The sequence below is a fragment of the Molothrus ater genome, chromosome 3, assembly GCF_012460135.2.
Source record: "Molothrus ater isolate BHLD 08-10-18 breed brown headed cowbird chromosome 3, BPBGC_Mater_1.1, whole genome shotgun sequence".
Taxonomy (NCBI): domain Eukaryota; kingdom Metazoa; phylum Chordata; class Aves; order Passeriformes; family Icteridae; genus Molothrus; species Molothrus ater.
The window spans coordinates 110219841-110242368 of record NC_050480.2 but is presented as its reverse complement, the minus strand read 5'-3'; the positions used below and the strand labels follow the sequence as shown (position 1 = coordinate 110242368).

General features: G+C 45.7%; 1 protein-coding gene across 1 annotated transcript; it reads right to left on the bottom strand.

Moving 5' to 3' along the window:
- Nucleotides 1–553: 553 nt before the first annotated feature.
- On the bottom strand, nt 554–17996 carry EFHC1 (EF-hand domain containing 1). The gene is made up of 11 exons (XM_036380387.1): nt 17880–17996; nt 12763–12984; nt 10858–11145; nt 8924–9073; nt 7678–7870; nt 7226–7446; nt 6387–6527; nt 5025–5238; nt 4556–4703; nt 3532–3733; nt 554–1071 (listed from the first exon to the last, which is right to left on the bottom strand). The coding sequence occupies exons 1-11, from the start codon at nt 17994–17996 to the stop codon at nt 946–948; spliced, it is 2022 nt and encodes a 673-aa protein (XP_036236280.1). The 3' UTR covers nt 554–945.
- Between the last annotated feature and the right edge of the window lie 4532 nt (nt 17997–22528).

Below are 22528 nucleotides of genomic sequence, written 5' to 3'. Positions count from 1 at the left end.
CTTTCCAAACAAGGGGAGACAGGAGAGAGCTGTCACGTGGAGACTCTCAGCTGAGGGCAAGTGGGAATCCATGGCACAAAAGCTGATTTAAGGCAACATTTTGTTCCAGAGAGCTTTGTTCTCTGTGTGTGTGACAGCTGCCTTTTCTGGGTGCTCCATGGCAACACCTGGCAGGTGTCACTTGGGGTGAGAGGGCTCCTGCCTCGTTACCTTCACGGGGAGATGAGTAATGGAGCACGGGTGTCATAACTATTGCCATGCCAACTTCCCATGTTCCCTTTTCCTTGGAGACCTGTCTGGTGAGATGACAGGTGGATAAGGTGGGTTTAGATGGGATCTGAGTCCTAAAACCATTCCCCCAACTTCTTGTTGAAAAATGCAGAGCTGCTGTCAGCAGATTTGTGTCCAGTCCCCTGTTCCCTCTAGATAACTAAACTCACCATTACCTTACTTTGAGTAGACCCAGAATGACAATTTGTGGGTTTCCCTCCTCACCCTTATTTTAATCCTTAGCTATTCCAGCCATTCTATTTAAAACAGAATTTTTGACACATTTATAGCAACTGCAGTTTTATTGCAATTTTAATAACAAACTGGCAGTCTTCACTACTTGAAGGTGAAAGGCCCATCTGAGAGAAACCTGGAGTGGTTTTCACTCCAGGCTCCAGAGAGCTTTTAGCTCTCTAAAGTACTGCACTAAAAGGTTGAGAAAACAACAGAAGAACCTGACTTTGGTTCTCAGAATTATTTTTTTCTCTCCTATAAGTTTCATTTCAACATCCAGCAGTTGTGGGGTTTGAGTTTAGGAGTAGCTAAAAGGACAGGGAGAGGTTAGGAAGGAAAAAACGTTAACATGAAGGTGGAATCAGCTGGGTCTGTAAAAGGGGGAGGGGGAGAGTGAAGCAAGGGGGAAAACCAGAACATCCTTTTTGAAGTACAATATATTCAAGTCAGCTGAGAATTCAACTGCTGACACTGTCCTTCAACTTCTGGGAAGAGATCACTAGGGAAGGCTCGAAGGAAGTCACGGTAGTTTACCTTGTCTTCATCACAGGAACAGTAGTCAATCAGCTGTGTGGACAAAACACACAGAAAACATCATAAAAAGATGGGAAAAGGTGCAAAATTTGGGTTGTTTTTAGGGGAAACTGCTCAGAGTTCTCCTTGTGTGACAGAGCAGATGTTACTCTCCCATGTGGATTTCCCCATCCTGGTAGTCCCGAATCACAGGTAAAATTGGAATCATGGAACAATTAAGAATTGAAAAGACCTACAAGATCATTGAGTCCAACCTTTGGATCATCAAGTCCAACCATTTAAGGATTGAAGTTGATGATCTAAAGATTGGACTTGATGATCTAAAGGTTCAAGTCCAGCCTTAAATGCCTATAGATGACACTAATCTATGCAAGGAGAAAAGTTAAAGTGTTTGAGTTTAATCTTTATTTCCTTCTGGGCTTCACCAGAGTGGCAAGAAAGCCACAAAAATACAAAGCATGGCCACAGACTGAGATGGGCCACAGGGAATCTTGCAGAAATTCCTGCCAAAAGTGGGGTGAAGGCCATGTATGTGAATAGTCACTGTTCCTTGGTGCCACTTTGGTGTGTGCACATGGCATAAAGGGGAGACACAGATAACTGAGCTTGGTGACAGCCCCACTAATGAGCCAGTTCTGGTGTCTGTGCCTGACCCTGCATTGTGTTACAGAGCCACAGCCTTTGTGTGCTTCAGGGGAACAAAGAAGGCTTTTGTTTCTTTAATTGCATAACTAATCTCCTTCTGACACCAGCGAGATGGAAAAGGTCTAATATCGCAATTCCTTGAAAGGATTCCTCTTCTCCTTGTCACCTGGAGACAGATTCTCTGGGGTTTGCTTCTGTGACTGACAGCTGTGCTCCTCTCCAGGCACTGAACTCGCTGCCATATGTTTAATTTATAGCCCTGCCACACTTCCCAGGGCTCTGGGAACACTGGGATTAAGATTTCAGGAGAGGAGGTGGATGTTTTTAGTGCATAGGTCCTAGACTGGGGCTCAAACATGGGAGTTTAGCTTCAATTGTCACAGGTTCTCCACATAATTTTGAGAATGTTCTCTCCCACTCTCAGAGTGGAGCAGGGATTGTCACCCCACTGTAAATTCCTCAGGGCAGAGTGAGCTCTGATGAACTCTGATACAGCAAAGCCCTGGGTGCTTGTCAGGGCCTTTATTCATCCTACATTCAGAGACACAAGTCCCCTGCCCATGCACCTTCCTAACCATGGCTGTGATGCTCACAGTGGACTGCTTTAGAAAAGTTTTATTTTAGCAGGAGAAATATCTCCCTCTGGTTTCCAGATTTCTCTAAAGTGTGACCCCCCCTTTTTGGCCACTAATCTACAGCCCATCACATGATGTTAAGGAAACATCCTTGCCAGTCATATTCCTCCTCCATCCTCACTGCAGGAATTTTTCCCTCAGTTTCCCTCACTGTTTTTGCTTTGTAGACTATGCAAAGACTGTGATCTCCATGTGCTGCTGTTTGCTCATAGTGCCCAGCAAGTGCTAACCAGGGCCTTATGATATAATAATAATAATAATAATAATAATAATAATAATAATAATAATAATAATAATAATAATAATAATAATAATAATTATTATTATTATTATTATTATTATTATTATTATTATTATTATTATTATTATTATTATTATTATTATTATTATTATTATTATTATTTTACATTACATTATATCTTGTAACAATTTATTGTTATATTATATTATATATATTATATATATTACAATAATATCATTATTTATTGCCATTTTAATAACAATTATAATTATTAAATATATATAATAACAAAAATAATATTTCATTATTATATATTATATATTATATATTATATATTATATATTATATATTATATATTGTTGTATATTAATTATATACAATATATTATATTATTATATTATTATATTATTATATTAGTATTCATTTTTATATATTATAGTTATTAATATTAATATTTTTTGGAAAATACTTAGTTCTTAGACCTTCAGTTCAGTTGCTGTTGAATCCAGAATGTCTCTAAGCTTTCCTAAGGCACATTCCTTGAACACCTCAGTGTCACCTCTACTCAATCCCAGCTGTGCTTAAGCCATCACAGACACTCCAAGCTCTGCAGGAGCCTGTCCCTGATCTCTGTCATGATTCCTGATCTCTATCACAATACATGATCTCTTCTACTCATCCAAGGCCTGAACCAGCAGGAATTTTCACACATTACAGTGCAGCCAAACATGGGGGGCCACCTGGATAACATTTTTCCCTTTTCCTTAGAGGACAGCAATTATTATCTCCTCTAAGATACAGGCTCAGTCCAACAGCTCAGGAGTTTTTCTAAACTGGGACTCTCTTGCCCTTTTCTTGAATTTGTTCCCCTTTGAAGGCTAGAGCAGCTGGTCAGGGTCGGTTTTTAGAAGAGATCTTTTGGAAGAGCCATAGAAGGGGAATTCCACATGCATAGCACCCCTTCCATCTGACCTTTTTAAGAAGAATGGTGCTGGTTGGCACGTTGAACCTGTCACAAAGAGTTAAAAATTTTGTTTTATCCAGGAAGCCAGAGCCCTCCGTGTCACAATGATGAAATGCCTCATGAAACTGCCTGGTGTCAAAGGGCTCTTGAAGTTTCAGTTCTTTCTGAACTTCCACAATTAAATCATCCAGGTCCTTCTTGGGGAAGCCACTGCAGAAGAAAACAATAATAGGATTTCATGTAAAAACTCATTTTGGCAGCCTTGCTGTGACACTTGAGTGAAAAAAGAGCATTTCCCTGCGTGCTCCACAGAGTCAGAAACTCTGGGAAACTTGAGTTTCAACCAGAGCCATGATATAACTGTCTTGAAACCATGTTCTGAGATAACAGAGTTGTTACTGGGTCACACAAACTGGGTCCAGACAACTAAAAGGAGGATGTGGTCTAGGCTCTGATGGACTGATAAGCAAAGAAGGAATAAATGCCCTAAAAAAGACTCCTCTCACCACCTGCTGAGCCTGCAACCATCAAGCAGCTCAAGCTGGCAGCATCTGTTACAGTGAAGTGATGCTTTTTTTGGAAAATATGTGTCCACCATCTGAAAACAATGTCCCTCCACAAAATGAAAGTGTTGAAGTGTTGCTTGGAGCAACCTGGGGTAGTGGAAGATGTCCCTGCCCGTGGCAGGGGTTGGACTGAGCTGATCTTTAAGGTCCTTCCAACCCAAGCCATTTTGTGGTTCTGTGATTTTGGCTGGAAGTCCAAACACCTCTTGAACTCAGCCTTGGTGCTGTGACCACTTCTCTGTCCATGCTGCTGAGGCAGAGCTGTTCCAGGAGGTTTTGGGGCTGGCAGCAGCCACAACATTTTACTGTACACACCTCACACCCTCTGAATGTGCCCAAAGAGCCCCTTGGAGCATCAGAACCACCAGCAGAGCAGGAGGCTGGAGCCCAGGGAGGCTGCTGAAAATGCTCTTAGCTGTCCACCTTAGTCTTATTTAGCCCCACCACCCCATTCTTTGTAGCCTACCTGCTGGTAGTCTCCACCACCACCTTCCGTGGGAGGAAATGATCCCTTATGGATTGCACTGTAGCTGCAGGGAAACTCTTTGCATTTCTCTCCAAATAATTAAGCACATATTCATCAGCATCAGTGATAATAAACCTGTGGCCAAACACTAGGGGAGGAACATTAAAGAAGTAGTGTTAGCTAATTAAGTAATTTCATCATCCAGGAGGGAGCAGGATTCCTCTTCTGTGGCTGGGCTCAGCTTTGAGCCAGCTCTGCTACTTGTTTCAGTTCTTAAAGTAAGAATAATTTCACTGATTGAAAGGTTTAAACATTGACAGTAACAAAGTTATATTAATGTACACCAGCTGCTAATCTGGAAATACAAATGTGAGGAGACCCAGAAGCAGCAGATCTTCCAAATGAAGGAAGAGATATGCAATAAATGACTTATCAGAGCAGAGTATTATAAATCCAGGCTGGATCTTACCTTCAATTGTAGAACCAATGGTGAAGTCAGAGGGCTCATAGTATATGGGATTCTCTGGAGTAGATCCTGGTTTGGTAACTTTGGTCCTTCTTAAGTATTTGCCTCCAGTGATGCCAGAGTTTCTGACTGGGGGTTCATAGATGCTGATTGTGTCATCAGCGAGGAAATAAGAGAGGATGAAACGACGATTTTTGTCCTCAGGCACTGGTGATTCCTACAGGAAAGGCAGCAGGTTTGGAACAGAATTTGAACAGGTTTGAACATTTGAACATTTGAACCAGGTTTTCCTTGCCTGGTGTGCTTAGGAGTACCTAGTAACCCACTCATAAGCACCCAGAGCTTTTTTTACAGCTGACTAAACAAAGCACTTGATGTGCTGACGTAGCATAACAAAGCACCAGACAGCACTCAGGATCTGAATTTCAAAGGTTACTTGCTTTACTCAAGCCACTGAAGCAGAATCTGGGTTGAAGTTACCAAATATATTCAGTGTTTCCACAGCCTGAGTAATCTGAGAGAAATCCTTTCTCTATCCTATATGGAATGATTCATCCCAGAGAGGCTGTAAAATTCAGTTTTAAATTACATTTTTTCATTATGCTGAGTGCCTGAGAGAGGCTGGTGCTGTTTCAGCCCTTAGTCACAGGAAGTCACTCCCCTGACACACCAGTGGATTTACTTGCTTAGCTTAAAGCTAAGTGGATCTTAACTCCTCAGCTGTGACTTTAGGGAACTCCTGCACAATGGGGAAAAGAAACCAGAGTGTTTGGAGAGGGCAGGCACAAGGCAGCACAGGAAATGCCATCGCTGCTGCTGGATGTGCCAGAGGCTCCTTGCATAAACCAGCTGCAAAGCTGGCACAAAGGCCAGGGCCTGGGTGCTGGAAAGGGTGGAAAACACAATTCTCATGGATTTTCCAGCTTCTACACAGCATTGGCTGCTCTGCTAGGACAGCTCCTTGCTGGCTGCTGCATTCAGGACTAGCCAGCAGAGACATCAAGGACTGGCTGGTGGCAGCAGTGGCAGGCAGGCAGAGGCACAGTGCCCAGTGCAGGCTGCTTCAGCCAGGGCCATCTGGCATGCAGCAGTGGCAGAGGGAGTTTTTCCATAAATGGCTGTGGGTTTGTAGCAGGTCTGGTTTGTACTTTCTGGCCTTATTTTTATTTTTTTTTCTAGTTTTTTGAGCTGTCAATTGTCACAGCAAGCACACAACAACCCCATGGCATCCCCCCCAGGGACAGTCCTGTTGGCTTGGGGAGCTCTCTTTTCCCACTGGCACAAAGGAGAGTTTGCCATCAGCCTTGTCTGGGCAGGCTGCTCCTCCCATCCTCCTGGCACTATTCCACCAAGGAAAACACTTACCAGGGCCACCTGGTACCGCAGGACCTTGAGATTATTCTCCAGCATCTTTATGATATCTTTCCGTGGAGGCTTTGGAAACAAACTAAGGCAGTTCTGGAGAGAGTCTTCAGGGATGCCAAAACCATTGTAGGGAGGAATTACCTGCATGCAGAGAAGATAATCAATCATAAACAGCTGCAACTAAGAACAAGACAAAGTTTACAAGACTTAGCAAAGCCCATCAGATTTGGAAGGAAATATTCTACCACCAGGTAAGAAGAGCTGTGACATCCTGCCCAGTAGAGATGGTTGATACCAGCCCGGCCATGTGTTGTATTTTATGAAAATATAAGAGAATTAAGCAAATCTGAAACTCAGAAAGCCAGGTAATTTCTCTGATTTAAGAGGTTATGGCTATATTAAAAACCATAGAATGGTTTGGGTTGAAAAGGACCTTAAAATCATCCAGTTCCAACTAAACCTTCCCATGCACAGGAACTCAGCCATCGAATGGTTACACTGGTAACCTAATCCCCATCATGCCTGTGGTCTAAGCCACAACTCCAAACAATTTCTGGGCTCAGTTTAGGAGGTAACAAGGGCTGTGACCATCCTCAGTAGGTAGTTTGGACTTGGCAACACTGTTTTGAAGAGTGAGGGAGAGTTCAGTAGTATGAGTGCAGCCAGACTTTCATTTTTATATCCATTATGACCATTCTTGCCTTCTCTTTTTCAATTAGATTTTTTTCTTTAAGCTGAACTTGTTTTCTACAGGTTCTTACTAAGCTGAATCTCTACTTTACTATAAGATCTAACATCAACTGTTTCCTTTCCTCCCTTCTTTTGAGAAATTGCAGTACCTGTGGAACCTTTTCAAGTGGTTTCTCATTTACATCCACTGGCTGGAAGTCTGTGATGCCATATTTTTCACGATAGAAGTCCTGGGTGAACTTGTCACAATCATAGATGAAGAAGGTGCGTCCGAGGAGAGTGACAGTTTTGCCAATAGCAAAATCTTTGGGTGAGTACCACTCTTGTACCTCATGGTCAGTGATCTCCAGCACACAGCTTGGGAAGTTCTCTAAGGACAAGGGAGCAGAAGGAAAAATAAATTAATCAGGGAGATGTTAACATTTCCTTGTGAAAATGGATATAAAAGCAAGGTGTATAAATAGCTACAGGGAGATGCTGGCACTACTGTCCTGCCACTGTTTCCCAAAAGATAAAGAATTTAGTAACCATTTGAAGAACTTTTTTTTGACCAAGAAATAATGACACCTTAGCACAGATGGGTGTGTCAATGTAAACTTACGGTTCTTGTCCACAAAGATTTTGGGCAAGCGCTGGCGTCGCATCAGTACCGGGAACGGGTCCCTCCCATCATTTCTCTTGTGCACTTCCCGAACCTCCACTGTGTCATCTGCCAAGAAGTAATGGATGATGCAGGGATGGTGATCACCAAAGGCACAGTTGGTGTCATCCCATATGGCATAGAAGCGCAGCACCTGGGGTGGAGGGAAAAAAAGCAGTCAAACATGGATCAGAATCATCTTTTGGTGCCACAGAAGTCAAACTCATCACAGTGAGATGCTCAAGAGTTCCCCAAGGTTCACCTTCTGAAGAGAGAGGAGAGACACAGGGAGATTTTATTCAGAGCAAGGGGCATTTGTGTTTGTCTGAAATTGTCTGCTCTGGCACCTGGCATGAATATTTTGGGGGAGCAGAGGAGTGGATGCAGTAAGACCATTCCTAATAGAACTTCATCTGGCTGGTAAATTCCAGAGGCAGGTGGCTTATCTCATCCCAACAGAAAGCAAGAGAGTAATGGATGATATTGAGCACAGGCTCTGCAATCCAAAGAGGAGCTGTTTACAAGGCACAAAGCCCAGAAAAAAGCATAAAAGGTTTTGTTTCTCACTAAAGCCAAGAAAGGAGCAAATCTGGAGTCTGTTCAGCAGACTGAGACAATTTAGAATAAGTGAGGTTGCAGACACTCACAAGACCTGGGTTTTAATAGCACATATTCACTGTAATCACAGGATTTTTTAGGTTGGAAGACCATTGAGACCAACCTCTGACTGACCCCCACCCTGTCACCCTGCACAGAGCACTGAGTGCCATTTCCAGTCATTCCTTGTACACCTCCAGGGATGTGGACTCCACCACCTTCCTGGACAGCCTGTTTCAATGTCTAATCACCCTTTCTGTGAAGAAATTCTTCCTAATTCAACCCAAACCTCCCCTTGCACAACTTGAGGCCATTTCCAGCCCTCTCTCTGGTTGCCTGGAGGAAGATACTGACCCTCACCTGACTGTCTCCTCCTGTCAGGGAGTTGTGCAGAGCCTGAAGGTCCCCCCTGAGCCTCCTTTTCTCCAGCTGAGCCCCTTTTCAGCTCCCTCAGCTGCTCCTGGTGCTCCAGCCCTTTCCCTGGATATACTCCAGCCCCTCAATGTCTTTCTTAAAATGAAGGTCCCAGACCAGGACCAGGACTGGAGGTGCCTCACCTGTGTGGTGTGGGTAATTATACAATAATTAGGGTAATCCCCAGCTCTCTCACCTTTGTGTCATAGGCCAGAAACTGCCTGAAGGGGTCGGGACCTGTGGGCACGATGCGTTTTTGCACAGGCGTCCGATGCTGCTCCGTGTAAGGATCTGAAACCAGCTCCTCTGGGGGGTTCACTACAATTCCTTGGCTCTCCAGGAACACCTAGGAAGGTCATCTGAGGTGTTAGTGCTGCCAGGAGTTCTGAAGGTAAGAGGTGACTAGAGGTTACAGGTGGGCTGGGATGAGTGAGGTCAGAATTCTGCAAGTTTACTCCTCACAGAGAATTCTACAGCAACAGCAAAATACAACAGATGACAAACACATTTGTTTAAGCTGCTTCTTATCTTTGCTTACCCTTTAATTAATCAGAGCAGTTTTGTCTTGAACATCCTAACTCAGATTTCACTTGAGCACAGTTTTCCTTGGCCTTAGGGCTTTAAATGGAAGATAGCTGTCAGTTGTTCTCTTTTATATAAATGGAAAAGATTAAATTGCTGTATAAACACAGATGTAGTCAGCCTGAGTTTGCAATAATTTAGGGCTGTGTCAGATAGTTAGAAGAAGCTAGTGTCACCCACACTAGGCACATCAAGAGCCTTCAGACACAAGGATCTGTGTCACTGGCAGCTTCATTCCATCTTTCTGGAGTACTTTTCCCACAGAAAGAGTGCAATCTGCTTGCTTATAAAGGGATTTTTTGCTTACCTTGGACCATGAACAAAATCCAGGGTGTTACTCATGGACTTGCATCAGTCACCCAAAACAATATCTGAAGTCAAGGGATTTGTTCGCTTTTTGACTTTGGGAAGTGGTCCATGAAAACATTCAGCCCAGGAAGCACCTATACAAACATCTCCCACAGGAATATGAGATCCCCTGGAGACTCACAAGGCAAGTTCACACTTTCAGACTCACTATTTCCTGGTCTGGAAGATGCCAGTAAATGAGAAATACACTATTGGCTTTGAGATGTAGACCCATGTAGCTCATTCCATGTTTTCCATCAATATTAACATGAGGACCAGCTCTTTATTTGATGTGGACTGACTTGAACAGTCACCAGTTCCAGCAGAGCTGGCCCCACAGCCACATTTATATCAATGTATTATACATGCTTGGGAACATTCCTGGGCACTGAGGCCAACTGGCAAGGAAAAGCCTGGATCTAAACTCTTCCAGCCTCCAGGACAGGTAGACTGCATGTAACTCACATATTTGGAATGGTTCCTGGAGCAGTCTAGCTCCTGGCCTGGAAGAATAGTAGCTGACCAGGGCTGAGATTTTACTGGGGACAATCTAGCAGGATACCAGCATAGTGGTAATTTTTATTTCTTGTTATTGGATCATTATTATCTCATTTACTGGTACAGAAATAGCCAGAAATAGAAAAGCAGGCAATGAGTAAGCTTTCTTAGAAAGGTCAGTTCATACCATGATTCTCAACCCATGGATCATGCATTGGCTGTGGATGTGTACAGAGTTACTGCTTGTATTCCTTTCCACTGTTCCTAACAGAGGAATATTAAATCAGAAAAGAGTCAGGATCACTAATTTCCCTCTCATGTATGCACAATGTTTCATCTGGACTCCAAGCACTTAAACTGCCCAGACAGGAACTTAGAATTTGTATTGTAAAGATAAGCCCTGAGGACAAAGGATGGACTTCCAGCAGTCCTGGAGCAAAAATCCTGAGCACCTTTCTTGCCCTCAGCAGATGTCATACCCTGAAGCCCCCTTTGGCCTGAAAAAAGAAATCTCCACTAAAAGCACAATGAAAGATTGCGAGCACCCATACGACAAAAGCTACACAAAAAAGCACAATGAAAGTCAGTGAGCACCCATACGACAAAAGCTACAGCTGCAAACTGCTGGACCCTAAGAGGCAATTAAACCCTGCATTCCCAGGATCTGGGAGCGTTTCTGTCAGTGCTCTCCCTAGCACACACCTTGGTGAAGGAGTCGCAGTTGACCAGGCGGTAGGTCCGGCTGTAGATGGTGAGGTCGATGCCCAGGTTCAGATCCTTCCAGTGGTAATAATCCCCGTGCACGTTCTTGGGCACCCGGTGGCGTCTCATGAGTTTGCCCTGGAGCAGACCTGAGTTCTTCACCTTGGGCTCGATGATGCACATGCTGTCATCCTCCAGGTAGTAGTAGATGCCCACCTGGCGGATCCGGTAATGCTCCTCTGCGGAGATAGCAACTTCCTCCATGAAGTAGGCATCGAACTTCAAAACCTGCCCAAGGCACAATACAGCAAAGGGAGAGAGAAAAATAATTTGAACACCACGATTAGTCTATCAAGGCAAATAATTTATTTGTAATTTGCTTTAGTGGTGTGAAATTACCGGACTGGATTCTAAAAGTCTTCAGAGACAACTGTGGCCTAATCTGTGAGTGACAGCAGAGGCACCAGGAGTGCTTTTATTAAGATGTGTCTTTTGCAAATTCGGTGTGCCTGAGACAAGTGTAAAAATACAGCCTTTTCCCTACTTCTTGATCACCTGCTGTTTCACCTACTTCCAGGTGCTTGGCTGCTGACAGTAATCTACTTTACTGACACACAGCTTTTTATTTGTCAGCTTTACAGCCCTGATTTAGGGAAGTTATCCACAGATTTTAGTAAAGAGTTCAACCACATCTGAAAGGGGTCATCATTTTAAGGCCAGGCTCTGAGCAACCTGGGATAGCAGAAGGTATCCCTACCCATAGCACGGAGGCTGGAACAAGATGATCTGAGGTCACATCTATTCAGCACTGACAGCAAAAACTGATTTGTGCTTGGGAAACAAGGAAACTAATCAGCCAGTCTGTCTGCTTGGCAGAAGCAGGAGGAATATTCCCTCCAAGATTATTCAATGCCCTTAAGAAGGTGCAGGTGGCCAATCATGCCTTGCATGCCCAGCCTACACCAGCCCAGAGGCCTGGATAATTAAGAGATGATAAAGCCAGCAAATTCCTATCAGTCAGCAAAGTGCCCCACAAGGGATTGTGACATCCCCAGCAGCACTGGGGCCCCTGCTGTTCCTGTGGCTTGAAGGAAGGGGCAGAGAAGGATCTGACAGATTAAACAGCAACATTTACATTGCTCTGAAGGAACAGCCTCAGCAATTAACAGAGCACATCTGTTCCCCAGCCTGTGTCACAGCCAGGCTCAGGGCTGGCTGGCTGCAGACTGCTCTGGCAGGGCTGGCAGCGTGTGGAGCCTGCACGTGCTGAGCTCCCGAGCCCTGCAGCTCCCGCTGCAGCAGCTGCTCCATGCATGGCTGTGGGTTGGAGCTTGGGCCACTGGGACACTGAAAACCAAGGGTCAGCTCAGGGCTGCTCCAAGCAGACACACCCAGCACCCAGAGCCAGCACCCAGTCTGATATGATGACCAAGATGTAACATGGGAAGCACTAATGGAGCAGTTCAGGTTGTGACACGCTGTGGTGACAACACAAGCACCAACAGATAGACCACGGTCAAACTGGCTACCAGGGTTCCCACAGCAGACTCACTTTTCCAGTTAAAGCTCAGTTACAACCTCAATATAGTTGTGGAAACACAGAACTCCAGGCTGTGGCTTGCAGAGCAATACTTTTAAGCTGGAGCTTTCCAGAGCTAATCAAACCTCTTTTCCAACATCTGCTGGAAATGCTCAAGTGTAACTTGCAGGGAATGTCTTACATCGTTTACATATTATAATCCTCCTCCCGAGCAAAGAAAGCCTCTTTCAGTCTGGGATTCAGCTGTCTCTGACTAAGGGCTCTGGCATCTGAAAACTGCTGTATGCAGTCCCGTGAACCCTGGAGCTGACTGTTTATGTCTCCGAATTTGGCCAGTGATATTCCTGGAATCAGCTTCTTTATACCTTTTTGTCATAAGCCACGAATGCTGGAGTGAAGCGGGAAGGTGCAGGCCTCTTGACTTGCCCATAGGTCAGTGTGGCTCCCTTGGTGCATAAATCATCTAATTCATCTTGAGAGAGCTGATTTGCAAAGAGTGTGTCCCCACCAACCCCCTCTCTTGGCAGCCGGAAAAAGGCATATCCATTTTTGAAGTCCATTGTCTGGCACCGATGAAAAGATGTTTTCTGTTGGAAGGAAATCCAGCTATCAAAATACTGCATGAATTTAGCAGATATAGCTACTGGAAGCACAAAAAAAAAAACCAGTAAGAGAGTGCAATATCAAGAATGTCTCACCCCACACACATCCCCAGCATTTTATTATAAACTACTGCTGCAGTTATTTAAAATCTCATTTTGTACTGAGAGAAAAAAACAGTGGAAAAAAACAGGGAGTGGTGGATGTACAAGGCATGAGAGTGAACTCAGATCCTTGCACTGCCACAGGCTCTGGAAGAACTTAAATCACTGAATTTCCTGACTGCCACCATAGTCAGTGCCTAGAACAGTGTGTCAGCATTTTATCTGCCCTGGTATTTATCTCACCAGCTCTTTGTTCCCTACCCTATTTGTCAGCGGTACAGAGCACCATGGGACCTCAGTTACTGCCTTATGGTGCTCCCTTCACTCTTGTGCACCCTCTGTGCATTTCATTGTTATTTATTTTCTTAACCCTCCCTTGGGCATGATACAGGATTTTCTTTGCTGAGTTAAATCAAGGCATGTCATGCTCACAGAACTGCAATAATGAAATGTGCAAAAGCACACTGATTGTTTTATCCCCTCTCTACATAGTCATAGACTGATAGAACAGCCTGGGTTGGAAGGGACATTAAAGATTATCCAGTTTCACCCCCCTGCCATGGGCAGGGACACCTTCCACTAGACCAGGTTGCTCCAAGCTCCATCCAACCTGGACTTGGACACTTGCAGGGATGAAACAACCACAGTTTCTCTGGGCAACCTGTGCTAGGCCTCACCACCCTCTTTGTAAAAAACTTCTTCCTTGTATCTAATCTCAACTAAGCCTCTTAGAGTTTAAAATCATCATTCCTTGTCCTATTGCTACAGGCCCTGCTAAAAAGTTTGTCCCATCTTTCATGAAGCCCCTTTAGGTCCTGGAAGGGGCTCTGAGGTCTCCTTGGATCCTTCTCTTCTCCAGGTGAACACCCCCAGCTCTCCCAGCCTTGAGAGCAGAGGAGCTCCAGCCCTTGGAGCATCTCTGTGGCCTCCTCTGGATTTGCTCCAGCAGCTCCATGTCCTATTTTTGCTGAGGACCCCAGATCTGGAGGCAGCTCTGCACGTGGGGTCTCACCTGAGCGGGGCAGAGGGGCAGAATCACCCTCTCCCCTGCTGCCCACAGGGGGATCACCCCAGCACACTGTGGGGGTTTCTGGCTCCCAGCCTCTCATCCATCAGCAGCCCCAAGTCCTTCTCCCAGGGCTGCATTCAACCAGAGCTGTGCACAGGACCTGATCTCTGCCAGCCACTCTTGCTCTTCACCACTGAAGAGCAGGGTCACACTGGAGTGACACCAAACTGCTCCAGTTGCTGCACACTCCAGCACACATGGCACCTCACCTGCACTGCAGGAGCCTGCCTGGTCCCACTGGGCTTTCAGCACTTACAGCTCCAGAGAAAGGAGGGGAAATTATGAGTCCCTGATAATAAAAATCTCTTGACTTTTGCCAAGTAAAACAGAGTTGTAAGCATTTCTAGTGCTGAGAGAACAAGCTCCAGCTCCTTTTCCAGCCCCAGGCTTGCAGTCAGTCCAACCTCAGGCATGCAAACTGCACCCCCTCCCTTGCCCCTCATGGTTAAGCCTCTAATCTTATTTATGCCTTCAAGGCCCCACTTGAATTCCACATAATTCCCTGTTTTCTCTTTAAACTGCTACTATAGATCTTGCAATGGAGAGAGCAGTGAGGAAAACAGGTGAAAACAAGATTTGTCTGAAGACATTTTAGCAGAACATTTTATAAGCTGCCACAGAACTGCCACTTCCTTCTGTTAAATAAACACCAAGGGAATGCTGTGGGGGAAAATATTAAGGGAAAACCAGGAAGTTTGTCTTTAATTTGAGCAATATCAGTGTTTGTCAGAAGTGTGCAGGCTTTTAAGAGCCCACATTTGCCTAAAGAAAGCACCTCATTGGTTCATAAGGCTCCTGAGTGGATAAGCTCTCCCAAAGTGAGTCTGTATGCCAGATAACATCTTCCAGGATTAGGTGACTAATGAAAATTTAAAAGGGAAAACCCAGAATGTAAACTCCTAATCTCAGCTGCTGGCAGTGTTTATCTGAAGAAATTCCACTGAATTAAGTCCTTCTTTTTGCCAAGTCTGTAACACTTCACACAAACACCATTCCCTCTCTCAGTGTCTGTTTCCCTGTCCCGTGAGCACTAAGCAGTAACAACACTTCACTTGAACACAGAGATTTTCTTCAGAACTTCTCAGCATTCACTTGAAAACCAAATATTGTGATGCCAGTTTTATGGACTGGAAAACTGCAGATTTCCAAGGTGTTATAAATTATTGCAAGGAAATATTATCTGATGATAATTCTGAGATAACATTTATTGCTGGATGGTTATTTGTTATGAGCAATTTACTCTATTTACTATTGGAGAACTCAATTGTCACTGATTTTAGGCCAGGCTGGATGGGCTTGGAGCAATCTGGTTTGTGGAAGATGTCCCTGCCCATGGCAGAGGGTTGGAACAAGATGACATTTAAGGTCCCTTCAAACCCAAACCATTCCATCATTCTGTGACAATGAATTTTCATATACAAAGCTGAATGCAGCCAGGAATGTTTTCTGTTAAAGATGCTCTCCAGGAAGGCTGTAAATTCCTGGTGAGCTCCAACCAGGCATGAAACAACCCCCTTTTTGACTTTTTGGGGGAAATTTTTTAGTATAGCAGAGAAATAAATGGAAGCATCTGTTCTCTGTAGCACCACTTCTTCAAGAGGATGTTGGGAGGATTTGGGGTTATCAGGTCCTTAGGGCCTGGACCATCGGATGGAGAAAAGGAGAGGTTGTTCCTCATTTAGTTATCAGATGCAGAGGATGAGGAGGAGGATGAGGATGAGATTGCTTTTTCCAGGGAACCTGGGAACGGCTGAGAATGTGTCACTTCCTGGGGATGGTCCTGGAAGCTGTGATGACACCAGTTCTGTGGTGGGATACCAGTTCTCTCATCAGGTTATCAGGTTCCACACCTGCATTGTCGAGGATTCAGCTCTCCAGGCAACACCAGGAGAGCAGTTTTGGAAGTATCAGAGCTTTGGAGGAAGGGGTATCAGGAAGCTGTTGATTGCCAATTGGACTGGTGACTTCATGTAATAGATAAATTATGTCTGGGAAATAATTATATTGGGATGATTTGGGGGATTAATTCCTAGTGGAGGAATGCTCAAGGTTTGATCAATACTGGTTCTCCTGGGTATATCCAGTTGAGGAGGTATCAGGTGAATTTAAGGAACTTGGTTCAGGACAGTATCAGTATCAGTTCAGAGGACTTTGCTTTGGGAGAACTCAGATGGTTCAGAGGAACAGCAGCTTTCCTGAGGGAATCAGGTTTCAGGACTGTAAAGTGATTTGGGGATTTCCCCTGGGTTATCTTATGAACTGTAGGGGAATTATTGGATGGATTCAGGGGAACTGAATATACAGGGGTGAGTTTGCAGACAGGAGTTCTGCAGTTATGGAAACAGCTTTTGGAATTTCAAATGAGGCTCATGAATGAGGGGGAGGAGGGGTGTGTGTGTCTCTCTCCAAATCAGGACAAATTCAGGGTTATAAAATGGGTACATGATGCAACGGATTCCTTGGGGTGAAGATTAAAAGTACCAAGTCCCCTTGAAGGTTAGTTCAGGGATACTTGGCCCCTTGGGAACAGATTGCAAGGTTCAATAACAGTGGAAGAATTATGGGGGTACCAGGTCTGCTGTGGGTGGGATCAGGAGATACCAGGTGGGTACAGAGGGTTCAGATCCCTCAGAAATGAGTCCAGCAGGTATTTGGTGCCTTTGGGAAACACCAAGTCCCTGGGGGAGAGTTAAGTGGATATTAAATCTTCTGGGGAGCATCAAATGAGTTCACAGAGCACCAGGTTCTTTGGGGATACTTTGAAGGTCATGTCCAGGTTCTGGTGAGTTTGAAGTTCCCAGGACATGAGTTTAAAGGACACCAAGTTGTCTGGGGGATATTTGGTGAATACAGGATGTACCAGGCCCCTGGTCTGGCAGGGAATTACAGGGTGATCTGAAGGAACAGCAGGTTCCCTTGGTTCATGTTCCCTGAAGAAACTGTCTCCCCCTATACTCTGCTCTTGTGAAACCCCACCTGTGGTGCTGCATCCAGGTTGGGAGCCCAAAACACAACAAATGCAGGGACCTGTTGGAGTGAGTCCAGAGGAAACCATGGAGATGCTCTGGGGGCTGGAGCCCCTCTGCTCTGGAGCCAGGCTGGAGAGCTGGGGTTGTTCACATGGAGAAGGATCCAGGGACACTTTAGAACCCCTTTTGGTGCCTAAAGGAACTCCAGGAGGGCTGGAAGGGACTTGGGACAAGGGCTGGAGGGACAGGACAAGGGGCAGTGGCTTCCCACTGCCAGAGGGCAGGGTTAGATGGATATTGAAAAGGAGTTGTTCCCTGTGAGGGTGGGGAGACCCTGGCACAGGGTGCCCAGAGAAGCTGTGGCTGCCCCTGGATCCCTGCTAGTGTCCAAGGGTGGATGGGACTTGGAGCAACCTGGGATAGTGGAAGGTGTCCCTGCCCATGGCAGGGGGTGGATTGGGATGAGCTTTAAGGTCTTCTAACCCAAACCATTCCATGATCCTATGAATATTGTTGAGTTTAGGGGTCCCAAGACTCCCGTGGATTTAGAGCAAAGTCTGAGGGAGTACCAGATTCCCAGACAGTGCCTCCAGGGGACACCAGGTACCACCTGAAGCGGGTGCGGGGAGGTGCAGAGGCCCGTTCTGGGGTCACCCCTCAGGGGGCACCCTCCAGGCCAGCCCACCTTGATCCGGGGGGGGCTCCCGTGGGAAGGGGGTACAGTGGGCGGGCGCGCTCACCGTGGGGTCCTTGATGGCGCAGCCGGGGAGGAAGGGCATCCCCGGCTCGGGCACGATCGGGGGCCCTGTGCCTGCCGCCGGCCGTGTCCCCGGCCCCGGCTCCGGCCCCGAGCTCATGGCGGCGGCGGCGCTCCGGGCCCGGCCTGCCCGACGCGTCTCTACGGCAACCTCCCGCGAGCTCAGTGCGCATGCGCAGGGCCCTTCGCACCTCTCGCTGTGCCTCTCTCTGCGCATGCGCGTTGAGCGCCGCGGGGCGCGCGGTTGCCGTGGCAACGGGGAGGGCTCTGAGGGGCCGAACCGCCCCCTCCCCCCCCCGCGCTGTGAGGGGAGTCCGACCCCGCGGCGTGGAAAAAAAGACGTGGAAAGTCTTAATCCTGTTTTATTTGGGATTTTCCCCTTGTGAAAAATGCGCATTTTATGACTGGCTTTTCACAAATATTAAAATGAATATTATATGTGTTATGTCAGAAAGTTATGCTGTATTAATTCTCTTAAGTAGTGTGTTAAATATGGTTTTAGGTTATAACAAAATGTTAAAATAGAAACTATGCTATGTAGGATACTTTTTTAAAGAAAGGACTCACTGAGACAGCAGCCACAGGACACCTAAATCTTTCTGAGAAAAAGAATTTATTGCCCTCTTATCAGAAGAAACGAACTTCTTCCTGCCTCGAAGGCACTGTTAGGATTCAGAGGAAGAAGTTGACGATGACCAGACAGAATCCTGTATTTTAATGAAATTTATGCATCATGTATGAGTTGTATGAATATGCAACAGGCTGTTGTTTTTAAGGGTTAATCCTTTGTTAATGTGTGTCCTTGTTCGGGATCGTGCTGCCCAGAAAAAGTTACCCGGACGTCCGTAACTCTGTCTTTATTGTCTCATATTGTCCTAATTCAAATTGTCCAAATTATTATTACTCTAATTGTATTACTATTTATATAACCATTTTATTACTATTAAATTTTTAAAATTTAAAAAAAAAGTGATTGGCGTTTTTACACCCCTCCCAGCCCCTCAGAGCCCCCTCATATCTCCCTCGTGGCCCCTCATAACTCCCTTACATTAAAACATCTTGGCCTCCCAAATGGGTGGTGGCATCTGGACTGCTGCTTTTCGGGGAGTTTTCCTTGCCCTGTGCAGTGCCCAGAGTGAGGAGCAGCTCTGAAGGGACAAATCCATACCTGGAGTGATTGAAATATTTTAACAGAAGTGATTGTGCTGGTTTATGATGTATGTATACATGTATAAAAATGTATATAGTTGTGAAATAGTGTATTTTTCATATGTAGCACAGATATAATTCCTCTCTTTCAAACACGGTTTTTATCTCTGGAGGAAGGGGCAAAAAGAAGCATCAAGGATACTATCAAGGAAAAGGTGGATCTGCAAAAGTCACTCCCAAATGCAAGAGAGTAAACAGCTAAATCTATCACCATGGAAAACAGAAGTTATTTGTTGCCTATAGATGTCGTGGATTCCCCAAAAGATGTGGATTCCTCATCCCTGGAAGCGTCAGGGCCAGGTTGGACAGGATTTGGGAGAAACCTGGTCTAGTGGAAGGTGTCCCTGCCCATGGCAAGAGGGTTGGAATGAGATGATCCTGAATGTCCCTTCCAACCCAAACCTTCTAGGATTCCATGAAAAAGAAGATTTTTGTGCATCTCTTTTGCTTTGTTCTCTTTATCACCACTACACCAGGCAAGCCAGGCTGTGATTCAAGGGCAGGCGGCAGATCCGAGGGTTTTGTAAGCACAAGTTAAGCAGGGAGAATTGCAGCCAGACCGTCTGTCTGAGCACGGTGTGGGAGAGAGAAAAAAGCCAGACGGTGGGAGATAAAGAATGAGGCTGATGAGCTTACAAAGGAAAATAATGAACTGAAGGCCAAGCAGGGCTAGAAGAGCTGAATCTGGAAGACAGCAAATTTGCTGGTGTGATGGCTGACTTCGACTTAGGAGCAGGACCCTGATCAAGCCCTTGCTCTGATTTTTCAAGCTGCAATATCCAGGCAGCATTTAACAGGGAATGGGGCCTGTCTCAGAGAAGGAAAGCCAGCTCTGTGTGCCAAGGATCATCCACAAGGACAGTAACTGCAAATTTGTGACAAGGCTGTGTGGCACAGCCTGTAAAGATGGCAGGCTAGGCATGTTCAGCCTGGAGAAAAGAATGCTCTGGGAAGTCCTTTCCAGTGCCTAAAGGGGCTCTGAGAGAGCCAAAAAGGGATTATTTACAAGGGTATGCAGTGACAGGACAAGGGGCAGTGGTTTTAAACTGCCAGAGGGCAGGGTTAGATGGGATATTGGGAAGGAATTCATCCCTGTGAGGGTGGGGAGGTTGCCCAGAAAAGCTGTGGCTGCACTGTCCCTCCAAGTGTCCAAGGCCAGGTTGAGCAACCTGGTTTAATGGAAGGTGTCCCTGCTCACGGGTTTGGAATGAGATGATCTTCAATGTCCCTTCCAACCCAAACTATTCTGGGATTCCACAGGAGGAAGTAGAAGAAAAGCTGTAGCAGAATGTGGCATTTAGTAATAGTGACTGTAAAGCAGGAGAAAGGAGAAACGAGGAATTAAAGTGAAGATATAGATTAAGCTTCATCCTTGAAAACTTCTGTACAGACAAGTCTGACTTGCCAAGGTTAGGATGAGCTTTTTAGCTTCCCACATCCCTGCTATCTACTCATGAAAGGCAGAAGGAATTCTTTATCGGGCTCTGCTTTCGTGGCAGTGGAGGACACAGACGGAGATATCTCGCCCTCTGGTGGGTGAAAACACAACCTGCAGAAGTCTTGGTCTGCATGGTGTATTAAGAAATAATAATTAAAATTACTGGTTATTGGAAGGAAAAATAAATTATATTCTAGAGGTTTTAAGTTCTGAAATTCAGGGAAAAATTGATGAATTATGTATGTGATCACACACAACCCTCCCAAATAAGGTTGATGAGTTGAGGATCTGGGGCAATATGACAGAAAGGGATCAGAAAATCAACGAAACACCATGATGGAGAAATCCCTAAAACTGGGATCCCTAAATCCGGGAAGTCACTGTGCTGGGGTGTGTCTCTGGAGTGTGTGTAGAGAACACCAGCAGTGTGGGGACTGACAAGGCAGAGATCTGGGTGCATCTGCAGGGCCATGATCTTGTTGGGATCAGGAAGATGTGGTAGGATGGCTCCCACGACCTGAGTGTGGCAATGGAGGGATACAGACAAGCCAAAAAGGTGAGGAGAGGGAGCTGCCCTGTAGTGAGAGAGCAGCTGGAGTGCCTGGAATTCCGAGTGGATGATGAGCCAACAGCTTACAGGGGAAGGGTTCAAGGGATAACCAGTTTGGGTGATGTTGTACTGACCCTGCTCCTCATGGGGGACTTCAGCCACCCTGATAACTGCTGGAAGGACAAGAAAAGAGGGATGGAGCATCTCCCCTAAGAGGAAAGGCCAAGAGAATTGGGATTGTTCATCCTGGAGAAGAGAAGGCTTCGGGGTAACCTAATTGCAGTCTTCCAGTACTTGAATGGAGCCTACAGGAAAGATGGAGAGGGATATTTAGAAAACATGTAATGACAGGACAAAGGGAAATGGCTTCAAAGTGAAGCCAGAGAGTAGATTTAGATCGGGTATTAGGAAGAAATTATTTAGTGTGGGGTTGGTGAGGCCTTGGCACTGGTTGTCCAGAGAAGCTGTGGATGCCCTATCCATGGAAACATTCAAGGTCAAGTTGGATGGAGCCCTGAGAAACGTGGTCTCGTAGAAGGTGTCTCTGGCCATGGCAAGGGGTTGGAATGAGATGATCTTTAAGGGCTCTTCCAACCCAAACCCTTCTACGATTCTGTGATTTTCAGTCCAGGAGATTTCTGGAATGCAGTGGTGGTAACTCCCTCCTCCAAGTGATGGAGGAGCTGACAAGGAGAGGTGCTTTGCTGGACGTCAGACTCATGGTTTACTGGAAATGTGGGGGTCAAAAGCAGAGCTGGCTGGAGGAGCTCAGTATCCTGAAGGAAGGGAGGAAGGCAAACATCAAACACTAGCCTTCAGATTTTGGCCTCTTCAAAGGCCTCTATCCGCTTGGTAGAGTCCCCTGGGATAAAGAGGCCTGGGAGGAGTCATCTCCAAGCTCAAGAACAATCCATTCTAATGAGCAGGAAGCTGGGAAAAAATGCCAGCAGGCCTGCATGGATAAACAAGGAGCTCCTGGTAAAACTCAAACACAGAAGCAGCAGAGAGAAGGTGAAAGCAAGGACGTGGATAGAAAGGAATACAGAGATTATCTGAGTGTGTGGAGATGAGGAAAGGCAAAGTCCAACTGGAATCTGTTTGGGAAAACCAAAGACAACCAGAAGGGTTTCTACAGGGTGACAAAAGGGAGAGTAGGGAAAAAGTTGTGGGCCCATTGCTCAGTAAGATGTGGGAGCTGGCTACAGAGAACATGGAAAAGCCTTCTTCACCTCAGTCTTTACCAATGGGATAAGCCTTCAGGAATCCCTGGTTCCTGAGAGCAGGGAGAAGGGCTGGAGCAGGGAACATGTACCTGGTGGAAGAGGATCATGTCAGGCAATATTTAAAGGATTTTAAAGGTGTATATAAATCCCTGAAGGGAAGGTGCAAAGTGGACAGGATGAGGCTCTGTACCAGGCCCCAGGGCCAGGACCAG